The 13,227-nt window shown below is 50.4% G+C and overlaps 1 protein-coding gene across 1 annotated transcript in view; it reads left to right on the top strand.

The window, feature by feature from the left end:
• The first annotated feature begins 908 nt into the window (after positions 1–908).
• ACVR1 (activin A receptor type 1) overlaps positions 909–13,227 on the top strand; it is a 54,614-nt gene continuing 42,295 nt past the window's right edge. Inside the window, exon 1 of the mRNA XM_069861689.1 lies at positions 909–990. Coding sequence (XP_069717790.1) covers positions 983–990 — 8 coding nt within the window. The 5' untranslated portion in view covers positions 909–982. The remainder of the gene's footprint in view (positions 991–13,227) is intronic.

The raw sequence follows: 13,227 nt of genomic DNA, 5'->3' as shown, positions 1-13,227 counted from the left end.
CTTGCAGTCGCCTCTCTCAAGGGAACCAGCAGTGGCTTCGCACCACGACACCGCGGCTGCGGTTACAGCCCAGCCCGGCTCACGCTGCGGCTCCACGCCTTCAGCTTTCACTCCGCTTAGTCCCTCATCTCCCGTCTCCTGGGGAAACACAAGGATATTCCCCAACACAAGAAGAACATGGACCTGTTAGAACAGGTCCAGAGGAGGCCATGAAGATGGTCTGAGGGCTGTAGCACCTCTGCTGTGAGGACAGGCTGAGAGAGTTGGGGTTGTTCAGCCTGGAGAAGACTCCGGGGAGACCTTAGAGCAGCTTCCAGTGCTGAAAGGGGCTCCGGGAAAGCTGGGGAGGGGGCTAGAGAGGGAGTCTCCTGATCAGGGAGGGAAGAGAGAGAATCATAGAAGGGTTTGGGTTGGGAGGGACCTCAAAGCCCACCCAGTGCCACCCCTGCCAGGGGCAGGGACACCTCCCACTGGATCAGGGGCTCCAAGCCCCATCCAGCCTGGCCTTGAACCCCTCCAGGGATGGGGCAGCCACCCCTGCTCTGGGACGAGGAGAATGGTTTTGAGCTGAGAGAGGGGACTGAGGTGAGATCGTAAGCAGAAATGTGTTGCTGTGAGGCGGGGAGGCCTGGCGGCGGCGGCCCCGCCCCTGGGGGGTCTCCCCGGAGCCTCCGGACGGGCCCTGAGGTTCCGCCCCCGGTTCCTGCCCGAGGCCGCCGCGCGCGCCGCCGCGACCGGAAGTGCCGTGCCGGTGGACGCTACCGCCAGGGGGCTCCGGCGCGCCGCAGGACCGGAAGTGGCGGGTCCGCCGGCAGGGGGCGCGCGGCGCGCGGGCCGGAAGTGACGCAGGCGGGGTGCCGGCGGCCATTGCGGGCGGGGCGCTGCCGCCGCCGCCGCCGCCGCCGCCCCGCCCGCCCGCCGGCCCCTTTGTCAGCCCGCGGCACCCATGGCCGGCCCGCCGCGGCCCTAGCCTCGCGCCGCCATGAGGAGGTGAGTGCGGCGGGAGAGCGGCGCTGCGGCCCCGGCCCCGCCGGTGCTCCCCCTCCCGCCCCAGCGCCGCGGCTGTGCCGGGCTCCCCGCTGCCGCGGCCCCTCCCCGAGCCCCTCCTGCCCCGGCGCCCCCTCCGCCGGCCCTGCCGAGCCCCGCCGGTGCCCTCCCGGCCGCGGCCCGGAGGAAGGGAGGATTCCCGGGGCCGGCAGGGGGGCTTGCCCGGAGCGGGAGGCCGCTCGGCCCCGTGCCCGCTGCCCCGTGCGCAGGGAGGGGGGTCCGGGCCGGGGAGCAGGCACCGGGGCTCCGCGGGGCACGGCACACGCGGGAGCGGGGTCTGGGATTCCACACTGGGGGCGCCTGGACAAGCTCTGTAAGTGAGGCGGTGGCAGCTCTCCAGGGTGCAGGAGGAAGGGGCCCCAGCGCCAGGCGCACGTTATCTGCTGAAGGCTCTTCCCCTGGCAGACAGGAGGCACCTTGAACGGGGAGTCTGGCGGAGTCTGGTTTGGTCACAGCCAGGTGGCTTCCAGTCCCTGGGTGAAACAGAGGGGATAGCAGGACTGTTCCTGAGCTCCTGTGTGGGCGTTTGCTGGTGATGGGGTGATCACTTGGAGCAGGTAATGGGCTTTTCAGTCTGCGCAGACCTGTGAGTTAACCTTGAGGCTTTTAACACATCAACAGGAGTTGGGACTCGATGATACTTGTGAGTTTCTTCCAGCTCAGGGCATTCTGTGATTATACGAACCTGGTCTGTGGAGTCAGGGGCACACGTCTGGTGGGGGAAGCAGCCCAGGCAGTCTTTCCAACTTGGTTAGTTTGTAAAAATGTATTAAAATCATTTGTTTCTAGCAGTTCTTTTACAGTAAACTGGAGCTAAACCACTTTTATTTTCCTTAAATTAAGAGAGAAGCTCATCTCCAGCAGCTGGGAGAGAGCAGGGCTTTGTGTAGGTGCGCTGGAGGGACTGGTTCACCAAAACAGTGATGTTCCTGGTGGCACCGTGAGGTGGAAACTTTCAAGTCTGTACTGAGCTGCAGAACTGGCACTTCTGTTTAAAAACACTGTTTAGAAATGATGTATTGAGCTGTCACAAGAGAGCGGATTCTTTTTTCCAAATCTCACATGTTTGCATGGCGTGCATTGAAGCTCCTCTGTCATCTAAGCAGCCTCCTCTGGTTGTAGCAGTTTGTTGTGGGCAGTGAGAGCTCTATTTTTACATCTCCAGTTCCCTTTTGTTTCCCATAACAGGATCTTCCCTGTTACCCTTCCACTTCATCCTCAGAGAACGGTGGTGCCCTGGAATGTGGCAGAGACTGGGTAAATACTCTCCAGGTTCTGTCCTTGAAGGTCAAGTGCCATTTGAAGAGTATGGAGCTGCCTTGAAACTGAATTCAGGGCCGGCTGGAATCCTGGATGCAGAAAGCTCTCCCGGGCGGCTCTGGTTGGTTCCTTTGACGCCTGTAACTTTTTTCTAGAGGAGGCATTGAGGATCTGTTTCAAGGGAACAAAAGTACCCATATCACTGTGCCCTCCCTGGGAGGTGTTAAGTGTGTGCGATGGCTTGAGAGGTTTGCCTTCCCTCTCGGGTTTTGTTTGCCAGGATAAGGGCTGCATTCCTCTGCTGCCTTTTGCGGGGGTGGGGGGGGTGGGGGGGGGTGGGGGGGGGTGGGGGGGGGTGGGTGGGTGGGTGTGTGGGTGTGTGTGTGCAGGGATGCTGCTGGTGGTACAGCCTTGGAGCAGTTACTGATTGCAGATCTCTATGCGTTGTCTGGTTTTCCTTTGGTCTGATTTAGGACAGACTTTAAGGTCTGTCGCTGTGACTTGGATCACCCCTTAGCCATACAGTGTGTAAATAATCAGCTTTTACCTTAGATCGGAGTTAGGCTGAGACTGTGGAAGGTGATGTTACTATTTAAATTAAGAAAAGGATCTTGAGTATTTTTATTTTCGAGTCTTACAGTGAATTTCCAAGTTGCAGGCTGAGAAAGAGGAGTCCTACTGTCCTGACACTGGTGATGTTTCCAGAGAAGGCCTCCACAGCCCCTCCACTGTGCAGGAGCTGTTGCCACCTCACTTTCTCATGGCTTATTTTTATGTGTACTTTAGGAAACTGGAGGTATTTTGGTTATGCATATGTTGAGGTTGTTGCTTAGTGTTTCTACTGTCTCTGGAGAAAACTGGCTGGGTTAGTGCCTTACAGAACTATTTGTGAAGGCCTGCACGGTGTGTGCACAGATTGAGTCTCACCCTCCATGGGCTGACAAAGTAACTCTGGACACATTCTGTTCTTGGTGCGGACAATTAACAGACTTTGGGACATAAGAAATTCTTTTTATGCCTTAATAGCTAGATATTTGATTTTCTGATGACTGTTTACGCTCTCTTATATTAGCATATATTCAGTCGGTTGCGTTTTTTTTTTGCTGAGGTGAGCTGCTAAAGCTCAGCTCTAACTCCGTTTAGGAATATTCTTCTGCAGAAGAATGCAAATGTGTTGAGGAGCTGGGGTGAAAGGGAAGGGCTAAATATAGCCATTTCCTGCAAAACTGATCTGGTTTTGAGGCTAGCTCTCCAAACAAAGATTCCTGTCATCCCAGGCCTACAGAGAGGGTTTCTTTTCCTGTTTCACTCCTGACAGATGATGCTTTGGTTGTCTGGTAAGTCCCGGTGTGGGCATAAGAGAAAAGGAAGGGTCTGGGCAACAGGGAGACATGTGGCAACACAACTTGCCGTGGTGTGGTTTGCCTGTCTTCAGGCTGTGTCCAGCAGGGAAGGAGTGGAGGCTTGCTTTGTCTTGCCAAAACTGCCAGACAGAGCAACAGCAGAGTCATCCAATAGCTTAGCTGGGAGGGATGCAAATGAGCCTGGGAGAGGGATAGAAAGGTTAGAGGAACACCCTTTCTCTCTCTTAACCCCTGCTCTGTCCTTGCATTGCTCCCTCATGAGCTGCGTGCTGCTTGGGAAGGGAGAAAGCAGCGGGCTCTGTAGCTGTGGAGAAGCACTTGGGGTGGGAGGAGAACACAGGCGGGGAAAGAACACCAGTGGGGTGGTGTGGGTGGGTTGTGTTTGTGGGGTTTGTTGTTTCAGGGTTTTTGGCCAGCTGGTGCTCTGAAGTCATGCTTAAATTTAATGAGAGCCTGATGCTAAAATAGGATCTAGGGACAGCCGTTGTAAAATAATTAGGCACCCTTTTTAGCCCCCTCTTGCCTGCCAAAAAAGAAGCTGCTTGAATTCACTTGCGTTCTTAGTTATTTGAACTTTCAGATGGGCATCTCAGTATCTGCTCTTCTATCTCCTCTGTTCTGTATAAACAGGTTAAAACTGTGCCCACTCCCCTGTGCGGTTATGATGGTGGTGGTGAACGCAGTACATTGGAGTGCCAGCTGCTCTCTTCCAGCCTCCTTGTACCTGAGAATTCATGGTGATCCGTTGGGATGGATTGCAGGTTGGCATTTGGGAGGGTACCCACTCGTATTAGGGGATAACGTCCTTGCTTTGAGATCCCAGGGTGGTCAAGACTGAGAGGGTTTAAGAGCATGGTAGTTACAAAAGTATCCGACACTCAGTGAATGCAGCTTTTAATCCTGCTGTGACTACGGTCAGTGACTACGCTAAGGACACGGGTCATTTACATGTGCTACATACCTGTGAATTTGGGAATGATGGTATTTCTTAGCAGTGTTGGAAAGGTGAATTTGCAAAGAGTTTTGAGGTCGTGAATTTAGAAAATGCTGTTGACTATGAAATTTATGGAATTCCATGGAAATGTTTTCTGGAAATTCCTTTTTTTCTTCACCATGTTTGCAGCCAGAAGAGTTTTAGACTAATGCTTTCAAATACACAGGGGTGCAGGTTAATAGCAGTGAGTCCTTGTAAGAAAGTAGTTGTCTCATGTTGGGCTGAGTGTGCGGCCCTGGTTTCAGCCGGTGGGTGATCTCTTCCTTAGAACGTGGACTTTTGCAATTACCTGTGTACAGCTTGGTGTTCGCAGGTTCCTGTTGTGGAGCAGTTCACATTCGTACTTCTTGCTTTTATTCAGATCCTGCTCTTAGAATTTGGCTCACAACAAGATCTGCACTGAACTGTGGTTATAAACCAGCACTGTGTCTCATCTCTGATGTTAATCCCATGGGATGCTGACCACTTCCTAGAGGAACATCAAGAGTTTGTTGGGATTCCTAGTGAAATAAGCACCTTGCTGTTCCTTCATGTGAAAAAGAGCAGCAATCTGTGTTAGAAATGTGGTGGTCTCTACTAGCAGGTCAGATGCAGACTTTCCCTGGAAGGCTGGAACTGGTCTTATGATTCATCTGCCAGTGAACAGTCAACATCAGGTGCTGCATCGCCGTCTTTGCCAGTTATTACATGGTCCCAGCTTTAAACAGGGCTCTTTTAATCTGCTCTCTTATTTCAGGCTGAATTCGTCCTGGCTGCCAGTGCCGGACCAGAGCAGACTGTGCATGTTGCCCTGTGGCACGGTGGCTGTGCCGGATGGGCCGGGCAGCTGGTTGTGTCCTGGGGCCTGTTGGATGGAGGGTTCTGCCCAGGTCTGGTTAGAACACGTTCTGTGCTCTTTGCCTGCAGATGAGTGTGCAGCCAGCTCCTAAACTCCTCTGGAGCCCCCAAGATCAGCGCCCCTCATCTCAAGTGATCCTGCTCTGCCTAAGTACAAAGGCAGGATGAGTCTCTAAGCTATTAGGGTAACTCCTTGCCCTTAGATCCGCGGTTTCTTTATGCTCAGGGCCTGTTTTAGCTTTGCATGGGGTTGGCTCAGTCTCGTTCCACACAGCTCGGTGAGGTGACATAGCTGCAGTGTGTCTAGACTGAGTCTTGCTCAGGAGAGGGATGTTTGAAACTAAATACTGTAGAGGTTTTAACATTACAATTAAAATGTGAATAAATTGAAAGCCATGGCTTGATGTGATTTCTTGTGCTGTAGGAATTAGGGAATACAGGTGTAGCCAGCAGTTGTAAAATTACAAGACCGTGGGTTTTGTGCGGTGCCCGTCTGTATTGCAGGATGATCACAGCAGGACATTCAAGAGAGGTGGCTTTTTTTTAAGGAGGGAATCATGTAGGTTCGTAGGTCTGTGGGTGGACCATTAAATGCAGTGGTCCAGATGCAGTTTTGTGCTTGGGAATTTGCCTCTAAGTGTGGGGTTGGGGGCAGGGGAGGGGGGGAGAATGACCTTGGTATGCTATCTCCATATGATTCTTACTAAGTGTCTGCTCCAAGCCACTCCTGGAGTCTGCAGGTCATTGCCAAGTCAGATGTATGTTCTTCTTTTTCTCCCATTGACCTGAAACGGCAGCGAAATGGTTGCTCAGCCCCAGGAGCCATTTTTGTCAGTGCATCTCCCCCTGTAGAACCGCTCCTGGCAGTGTCAGACATGGTACTGCTTGCTATCTGCAGTGCTTCCGATAAGGTGGAAGTGCTTGTGGCTTGGTGTAAATGAACTCAAGCCTGTCTAGGAAGAGGAAGACTAGGATGAGGTTAGGAAGAGCTTTTTAAGACAAAAGACCTCCAGCTTGGTGATTGAGGCAGACTTCATTTGCCTTGTCTGACATGAGCGAAGATGGAGGTGGGAAATCATAGAATCGTTAAGGTTGGAAAAGACTTCTAAGATAATCAAGTTCACCCATCTGTGATGGTGGAGGGGAGCACCAGGGGCTGTTACCTAGGGGATTTTAGAGACGAGAAGAGGAGACGATACTAACTCTGAACCTTCTGTCCTGAGTGCTTTCTCAGCGTGTTGAAGCAACAGGCTGTCCTCAGCTGGATAGAAACCAGTAGGAGGACCTTTTCCTTGCCTTCCAGAGCAGTTGTAGATCATTGTGCTCACTGGAGGTCAGGCATTTCTTGTTCTGACTGCAAACCTTACCTCTCTGCTAATAAGCTGCAGCAGAGAGGCCAACAAACACCTCTTCTAATTGCAGGTCTGCTGTTTGTCTGGCAAGTATCCTGTAACAGTAGGAGCAGGTTGGCAGCTTTTCGGCGGCTGCTTTTGGCTGGGCAGATAGCTCGGGGGCTCGAAGTGGCTGCTTTTGAAGTCCTGTAAGCTGCTGATCTCTGCGTTTGGAGTCTGTGCCTCAGCAGGCCCCTCCACCCTCCCCTCTGAATGGCCTGGGGTTCCTGGCTGAGCGGTCGGAGGCAGTTGGTGCTGGGATTGTGCAAGCCTTTTTGCTGGCTACTAATGACAGGGAAATGTGCTCTCCCTCTGTGTGCTGTTCTTTCTCCTGTTCTGGCATTTCTGTGGCCATGTGGAGAACTAGATGAGTCTGGATTTGGTTACAAGGTAGTCTGTCTTTGCCAGATTGGTTCTAATCCATATTAATTCCTGGGTTTTTTTGTGCTGGTGCTAAGGAGGAATCTCAGAAGGCAGGAGCGGCTGGGCAGAAGTGGCGGACGAGGTGCACTCCTTGCTGCGTTTGTTGTACTGGAATGTGTCATAGAGTGTTGAGTTTGCCGGCTGTGACCACGGCTGCTTGCAGAGCACCTTGGCCTGGTTTGTCAGTGCCAGAGGGATCTGGTATGGTCTGCTCCCCTGGAAGAATTCCTGCAGGTTTCTTTGCTGCCTCCTTGCTGTTGGGCCTGGTGGTTGCAGTGGGATGTGCTTGAACACCGGTTTTTGGAGGTTCTGTGTTGTGGCTCTAGTGCCTGCCTGTCCGTCCTTTTTGTAAGGATGGGATGAGTGTGGCGGCCAGTCCATCCTCTGTGATGCTGCGCGTGATGGCACATCTGCCCGCATTGCTCATCCCTGGAGGGGTGGGTGAATTCCTACGATGTCAGTCAGTACCGTACGGGAGGTGGAAGAGATGGGGTCTGAATCTCCCTAGGAACAAATGTAAAATTAAACAAACTGCGTGTTTGTATTAGTCAGCCTGAAACAGACGGTGCTATTTAGGGCTCTCTGCTGCAATAATGTTGTCTCCTGTGTTTGTGGGGGTGGACTGCAACAATTAAGTAATTTTAAGGCTGAATCTTAAAAGAGAAAATCAAATGAAGAGGTAATGGCTTGGTTTAAGGGAATAAATTAATTGTATCGTGTTATGTCTGAGAGAAGATAGGTGGTACCTCGCAGGTTGGTGGTTATTGGTAAAAATCATGTCCGTGTTGCATGGTGCAATTCTTCTTGACTTCATAAGGAGTAATAGTTTTGGGTTTTTTAATCCATAAAACTACACTCTCTGCTGACACTAGGGTGTAACTGCCTGTTGGAGCTGTGGGTCTGTGTAGCAGCCTGCTGAAACACCTACTGTGGGATGGTTTGACAATGGATTCAATGTGGCAGTCAATCTTGTAGCAGTGCAATGTATGCGACTCGGTATTTTCTGTTGTCAGAGTGGAAAGACGTATGGCTTGCAGTGCACTCAGATGAGTATTGAATTAGCTCATTCGTATCTGCTTAGGGGTGGAATTAGAATGAGTTGTGCATTCTGAAAAAAGTTGTTTGCAATTTGACTTTTAAATACTGGCTCAAGTGAAATGATGATAGAAAATATTTTATATGTACTCTTCGCTCATGAAAAATGTGCTGATGAGCACCCTGATCCAGTGGGAGATGTCCCTGTGCATTGCAGGGGTGCGGAACTGCGTGGGCCTTGAGGCCCCTTCCAACCTAAACCATTTTGTGATTCTGGGACAACACCCCCCCCAACCCAAAATCTCAAACAAGAGATGGGAGGATTGTGCTTTTGGTGATGGCGATTAAGTAAATTTTTGTGAAACTAAGGCTGATAATCTTTTCTGGATGTTCATTCTTACTTATCTGGCCTTGATCTCAGTAATTTTTATTTCCCTTGACCTGTGTTTTTGGACTGAGTTGTAAAACTTGTGTGGATACGAGTCTAAATGAAGTGATGATGATAAAAAGATGCTTGTGTGGCTATTTTCCCTCTGTCTTGAGGGTGCCGTGGTGTAAATGCGGTGTGGAACCGTCTCTGCTTATCTTGATTCAGAGCTGTCTTGGCTGAAGAGGCAGCACAGGGTCTGTCTGATGCAGTCCTTCCGCTCTCACAGGCAGAGTCTGTCCAGCCAAGCTAACTCAGCGCAGGTCTATGTGGGAGCAGAGGGGCCTCTCAGCTTTGAGGTTAGGAAGGTTAAATCATTTGAGTATTGGCTGTCCTCCAGCATCTTCTCATGATTTGAACCCTTCTCTGTCGAGAAAGAAACATTCAAGTTATTTCAAGTCACTGGGATAGAAGCAGCTCCTCCTGAAAGGCTGGGAAGAAGCCTGGGATGTGGTGCCCCTACCTGCATATTCCAGCGTTGGCCAGTGTGGCACCAGGGCCGGCACACCTTGGAGCATGGCTGGTGGCTTCCTGTTTTCCTAGTGTGCCATGCCTTGGTCTTTCCTCCCTGTCTGTTCTCATGGATCCTGCCTCTTGGCTTTTGCTGTCAAGACTGTGCACTTAATTCCTGAAGAACTCCTTGGCTTTGCTTTGGCTCCGTCTCTCTCAACCTCCTATCAGTTGATTGCCGGTTAGGCTTTTACAAACGCGCCAGAAATGCCATGTAGACACTTTGTGTATTTGTGGACCTGATGTGTTTGCATCAGCCTTTAGTAGGGAATACTCTAAATGAGTGACCTGTTCCAGCTTGCCCAAACCATAGGGTGCTTTTTCTGCCTTTGTGTAGGCATTTTACACACTTGTGAGGCTCCCATCCATACCTCTGAAGCAAACCGGTGCGTAATTGTTCTGCCAAACCTGTTCTGAAGTCTGAAGCTGTTTAGACCCTTCCCTCCATGCATGTTCCTTACAACACAAATCGTGTTTTGAAGGATCAGTGCATCAATATGAGTGTCCAAAATTATGGAAATTAGAACTTCAGCAACACTGACAGAAACACAGTATGTCCACACCTTCTGCAAAAGTAGAGTGGAATGAGTGGACAAGTCTGACTTCCATCTTTTCAGTTCGGGTTTGATCCCAGGTGTTGGTTAGGCATTCGAATAAAACATTTATTGGACTCTAATGTTCAGCAACACTCAGAAATTTGATGGAACTTCATCTTCTTTCTCCATTGGGAAGGCCAAAATGAGACATAGTAGTGATTCAGAAGGCCAGACTGGTGTTTGGGAGCCATCACCTCTCTTGTGCTAATACTGGAGGCTCTGGTGAGAAACGGGTGTTTCTGAGCCCGCAGTGCGGTGTCGCACCCACTGTCGCAGCGCGTCTGCTAGCAGTGAAACTCGCTTTCTTCCCAGGCTGGGGGTTTTTGAAGCTTTGACTTGCAGACCCATTATAATTACGCTGGTTGAGTTCCCGAAGTGGCTGCTCTTTATTCCAGATGAGGCCCCACTGCATGCAGAGGAGATCACCGAGGGCCCTGAGATCTGAGTGTGTGAATGATTCTGGCTTCACTTCAAAGGCAATATCTGCTGGATGCAGAGCTCTGGGGAGTGGACTAAAGCGGGGAAAGGTGAATGAACTGGAGGCCGTTCCACCAGGCTGGATTGATGGAGCCGCAGCACATCGACACAGTGGTCAATGCTAGCAAAGGAAGGGGATTTTGAGAGCATGTTTGTACTCTTGAGGCCCTTCAGAAGTGAAGTAAACGCAGCTCAGAGGCTGCTGTTCCTCTGTGCGGTCCTCTTGTCATCACTCTGGCTCTGCAGCATCAGTTCGTGTACGGCCTGAGTGAGTTTCCTGCGAGTGCCCTCATGATTCCTGCAAGGAATAGTGAGAAGCATTCCCGGTCATATTGTGATGCAGGGAAACCTTTTAACTTTTGGCCTTTGAAAGACCGGTGGTGCTTTTCTCGAGGTGTTTCATGGTTCTTTTGAGTCCTGATTGAAGAAGTCAACAGGTTCCCTCTTTGAAGAGGGAGATTGACAGTTTCTTCTGGGTGCAATGGGAAATCTGGAGAGAGAAGTGTGTGTCTTCAGGCATGTGTGTGCGTGTGCCACAAGATGAGTGAAAGCAAAACAAATTGTCACCCCTTCCACTTTCTGGGGAGGGAAGGAACCTAATTCATAGCTTTTGACTGCCTCCTGGCAGGAATATGGGGGTTTGGCTCCGGGTGAGCAGAGAAGGTGCTGGTTTTCTCGATGTTGCCTAGCTGAGAGTGGCACATGGACCTAAGAGTACTTTCCTTGCTCTTTTGGCTCCTTACAGATTTGTAACAGGACAGACTTCTTCATAGGATTATGTGGTTGTGAGACTTAACAGCAATGGGGAGCATTGGAGAACTTTGTGGAGAATCTGGGAGAACAAAGGAACCTCTTTCAGCGAGATTTGGAGGAGACCTGAGGGAATATTAGGGCAGGAGGACCAAAGAATTTGTGTGTAGGTAACAACATGTAGAAGTGAGACCAGAACCTGCCTGGAACTCACAGAACCAAAGTGACCTGCTTTGTGTGGGGTCTTCAGCTTTGGCTTCAAGTGCCTGCCAACTGGAAGCGGCCCTGGCAGTGGGGTCCCAAGCACAAAGAACCCATGTGCTGGGAGTGGAGGTCTCCTTTTCTGCCAGGCCTCTGAAAGGAGTGTTCTGGAGAACCGAGGTGGAGTTGGGCTCTTTGTGGATACAGGATGGGGTAGAGGTGCAAGAAGCCTGCTCGGGCAGGCTTCAGGGGACTATTCCCTGTCACTGGGAGAGGAATTATTGGCAAATGACAGGACTGTGGCTGAATTGGGATGGCATCAGATTGTGAGTTTGACTCAGAGTGGTCCTACCTGCATGGTGTAACATCATACAGGGAGAGGACTGTGGCGTGTAACAGCATTTTGTGGGTGGGAGGTTTGAGGAGGGGCTGCTCTGCACGGCGTGGAGGTGGGAGGCCTCACCATCTCCCTCGTGCGGGTTGTACCAGCAGAGACCCAGTGCAAGTGGAACTTCATGGACCCTCAGAGGAGCAGGGCTCGGTGAGTGTCTGCGAAATTCTTGCATGGCAGGTGAGTGTGTGTAAAAAAAGCTTCTTTCTGTAGTGATGAGCCAATGCGGACCTGAAGGGAAGAGACCCAAACCCAGGTGAAGGATTAGCTGTGAACTACAGCCTCTGCAGTCTGGGTGTGCCAGCAGTACGGAAGGGTATGGCACATAGTTTTGTTCCTCGAAGTTCTGAAATGTCCTTCCGGAAGCATAAAGTTGTTTTTAATGTAGTTGGTCCTGTTTCGGTTCCACAGGTGTATTTGGATGTCTCTGAAGTGCGGGATTCTTCTGGAAGGGAACATCTTGCCATTGTAAGCGCTGATGCCTTAACATGTAGCATAGTGAAGGTGTGTCTGCATCCCCATAGCTCTGGAAGGTGATTTGAGAATGGTTTTTCCAGCTCTCTGGAGCTCATCTTTTGGAGTTACAGCCTCGCCATAGCAGTGCACAAATGACCGCTCTTCTTTTAGTTCATTGTATGTCTTAGCGCCAAAGGTTTGCTTGGCCTCTGTGTTGTGCTTGAAGTGGCTCTGGATGGAGATATCGCTGTGCCTTGGGGTGGCTCTGTGCCTCTGTCTGCCCTGCTGACCATCCCAGAATGTCCCAGATCCAGTTCATATGGGCATATTAATTAAAAAGGGGATGTTTGACAAGCCAAACCTACTGGATTTAACACACTCTATTGAAAAAGGTGTCTGTAATTTGGTAGTTGACTGCTTGATGCAGTTCAGTGTTTACCTGAATTGTTCTTAGCATCACAGCTGATACGCAGTCATTTTTGACTGTAGCAACTGAGGAAAAGATTGTGCTTAATATGTTATCTGCTTTTTTGGGTCATAATCATTGATCAAGAGGCTGCTGTCTGCTGTGCTGAGATGTGAAACTAACCCCAAAGGAAAGGAAAGAGGCAAACCCTGGACTGGATGATCTTCAGGATCCCATCCATCTCAAACCAGTCTATGATCCTATAGCTTAGGATTAAGGTGACTTTTCTCACATAGCAAGGAAAAAGCACAGTGGGTTTTCTGACACAGCATTGATTCAGCTTCTCAAGACACTGAGGGAATATTTAACCTGAAAAAATGTTGTCTTTTTCTGTTGCAAGTCATTTAAAATTTTTAAGTAGAAGAAATGAACACGGTAAAGATTTTTCATATAAAAAAGCAGCGTTTGATTTTGCTCTGAATTGCAGTAAGAACTAGAAAGCTGGAACAGATGCCTGTGGAAGGACCGGAGGGAATAAGAATGTTTTAATGCCTGAGCTTCCTGCCTCAGGAGCAATACTGGTGCTGAGGTCCTGGAGAGACAGACTTCACCTTTGTGTGTTTAAAGTAGAAAAGTTAATTTTAACCTAAATGCTTGAACTG

Source organism: Phaenicophaeus curvirostris, chromosome 7, assembly GCF_032191515.1.
Source record: "Phaenicophaeus curvirostris isolate KB17595 chromosome 7, BPBGC_Pcur_1.0, whole genome shotgun sequence".
Classification (NCBI taxonomy): Eukaryota; Metazoa; Chordata; class Aves; order Cuculiformes; family Cuculidae; genus Phaenicophaeus; species Phaenicophaeus curvirostris.
The sequence above is the reverse complement of the archived record's forward strand: the minus strand, read 5'-3'. Positions and strand labels throughout refer to the sequence as shown.